This window comes from Antrostomus carolinensis, unplaced genomic scaffold (genome assembly GCF_000700745.2).
Source record: "Antrostomus carolinensis isolate BGI_N321 unplaced genomic scaffold, ASM70074v2 scaffold28906, whole genome shotgun sequence".
NCBI lineage: Eukaryota > Metazoa > Chordata > Aves > Caprimulgiformes > Caprimulgidae > Antrostomus > Antrostomus carolinensis.
This window is the reverse complement of record NW_010321623.1, coordinates 1-1136: the sequence shown is the minus strand read 5'-3', so window position 1 is coordinate 1136 and position 1136 is coordinate 1. Positions and strand designations below refer to the sequence as shown.

The following is a 1136-nucleotide window of genomic DNA, read 5'->3' as shown; positions in this document are numbered from 1 at the left end:
TCCGGATGTTCAGTCTCATCGTCTTCCGAGCGCAAGTGACAGACTCGGGCCACTACCTGTGTGGGACTAAGCGAGGGGACTTCTTTTATGGCTACGACGTGGACGTGCAGCCCACCAAGCACATCACAGTGGCTTTTATGGACAGGGGTCAGCACGTCCAGGATGACTTCACGGCGAAGCCCTTCAGCCTCTTCACCACCTTCTGGGACTGGAGCAGATGTGACCGCTGTGGGGTGAGGGGTGAGCAGCGGCGGATCGGGCTCTGCTACGTGCGCAGTGCCCAGCTGCACCCTCGCTATCGTGCCACCCTGCCCAATGTCACATCCTGCGGCTCCAGAGCTGTCCCCACGCGTTTCCAACACCCCATCCGCCTCCGGAGACCCGAGGTGGCCATCCGAAGCTGCCTGACCCCTTGCCCGAAGGAGAAGGTCCCTGAGGAAGGTGTGCAGGCCATCTCCAATGTCATTGCCAAGCTGGGCGAGAAGCCCTGGCTGCCTCGTGTCCCCACACAGTTTCACAAGCAGCCCCTTGGAACTGACCTGGTCATCGCCTGCCCGGGAGCCCGGCCTGAGCACGCCGTGGCCTGGGACAAGGGCTCCGTCCGGCTCTACCGCTCCCGCTACCTCGTTGGTGTCAACAAGAGCATGCGGGTCTTCATCGACCACGGAAACCACCTGCACATCCAGCGGGTCTGGGTTGGTGATGGAGGCACCTACTTCTGCTGGCGGGAGGGTGAGATGGTGGCCGGTTTCAGGCTCAGTGTGTTCTACCAGCACCGGCGCAGGAGGACGCTCAGAGATCCCGAGACGATCTACGCCATCAAGGTCATCGGCATGAGCTACGTCATCGTCACCATCATCTTCATCATCATCCACGTGTGCCGCTGCTGCTGGCGGGTGCTCAGGTGCCCTGCCAGGAGGTAGGAGCATCTCCACCACCACCCCGATGGGTCACTCCTCCCCCTTGGGTCATTCTTGTTAGAAAGTTCTGATGTTCTGACCTTAAAAATCAATGTCACCAAACTGCCAGCACCGGCTCATCCTCCCTTGGGATCGAGAGTGTGGCGGTGGGGACTGGGGCAGAGAACTCCCCGAGCTGCAGGGCACTTTGGTTTGGTTTGGTTTGGTTTGGTTTGG

The 1136-nt window shown here is 60.5% G+C and overlaps 1 protein-coding gene across 1 annotated transcript in view; it reads left to right on the top strand.

Moving 5' to 3' along the window:
- The window catches only part of FAM187A (family with sequence similarity 187 member A), a 1257-nt gene extending 334 nt beyond the window's left edge, over nt 1-923 (top strand). Inside the window, exon 1 of the mRNA XM_029085453.1 lies at nt 1-923. This exon is cut by the window's left edge and continues 334 nt beyond it. Within this exon, the coding sequence (XP_028941286.1) occupies nt 1-923 (923 nt within the window).
- The last annotated feature ends 213 nt before the right edge of the window (nt 924-1136 follow it).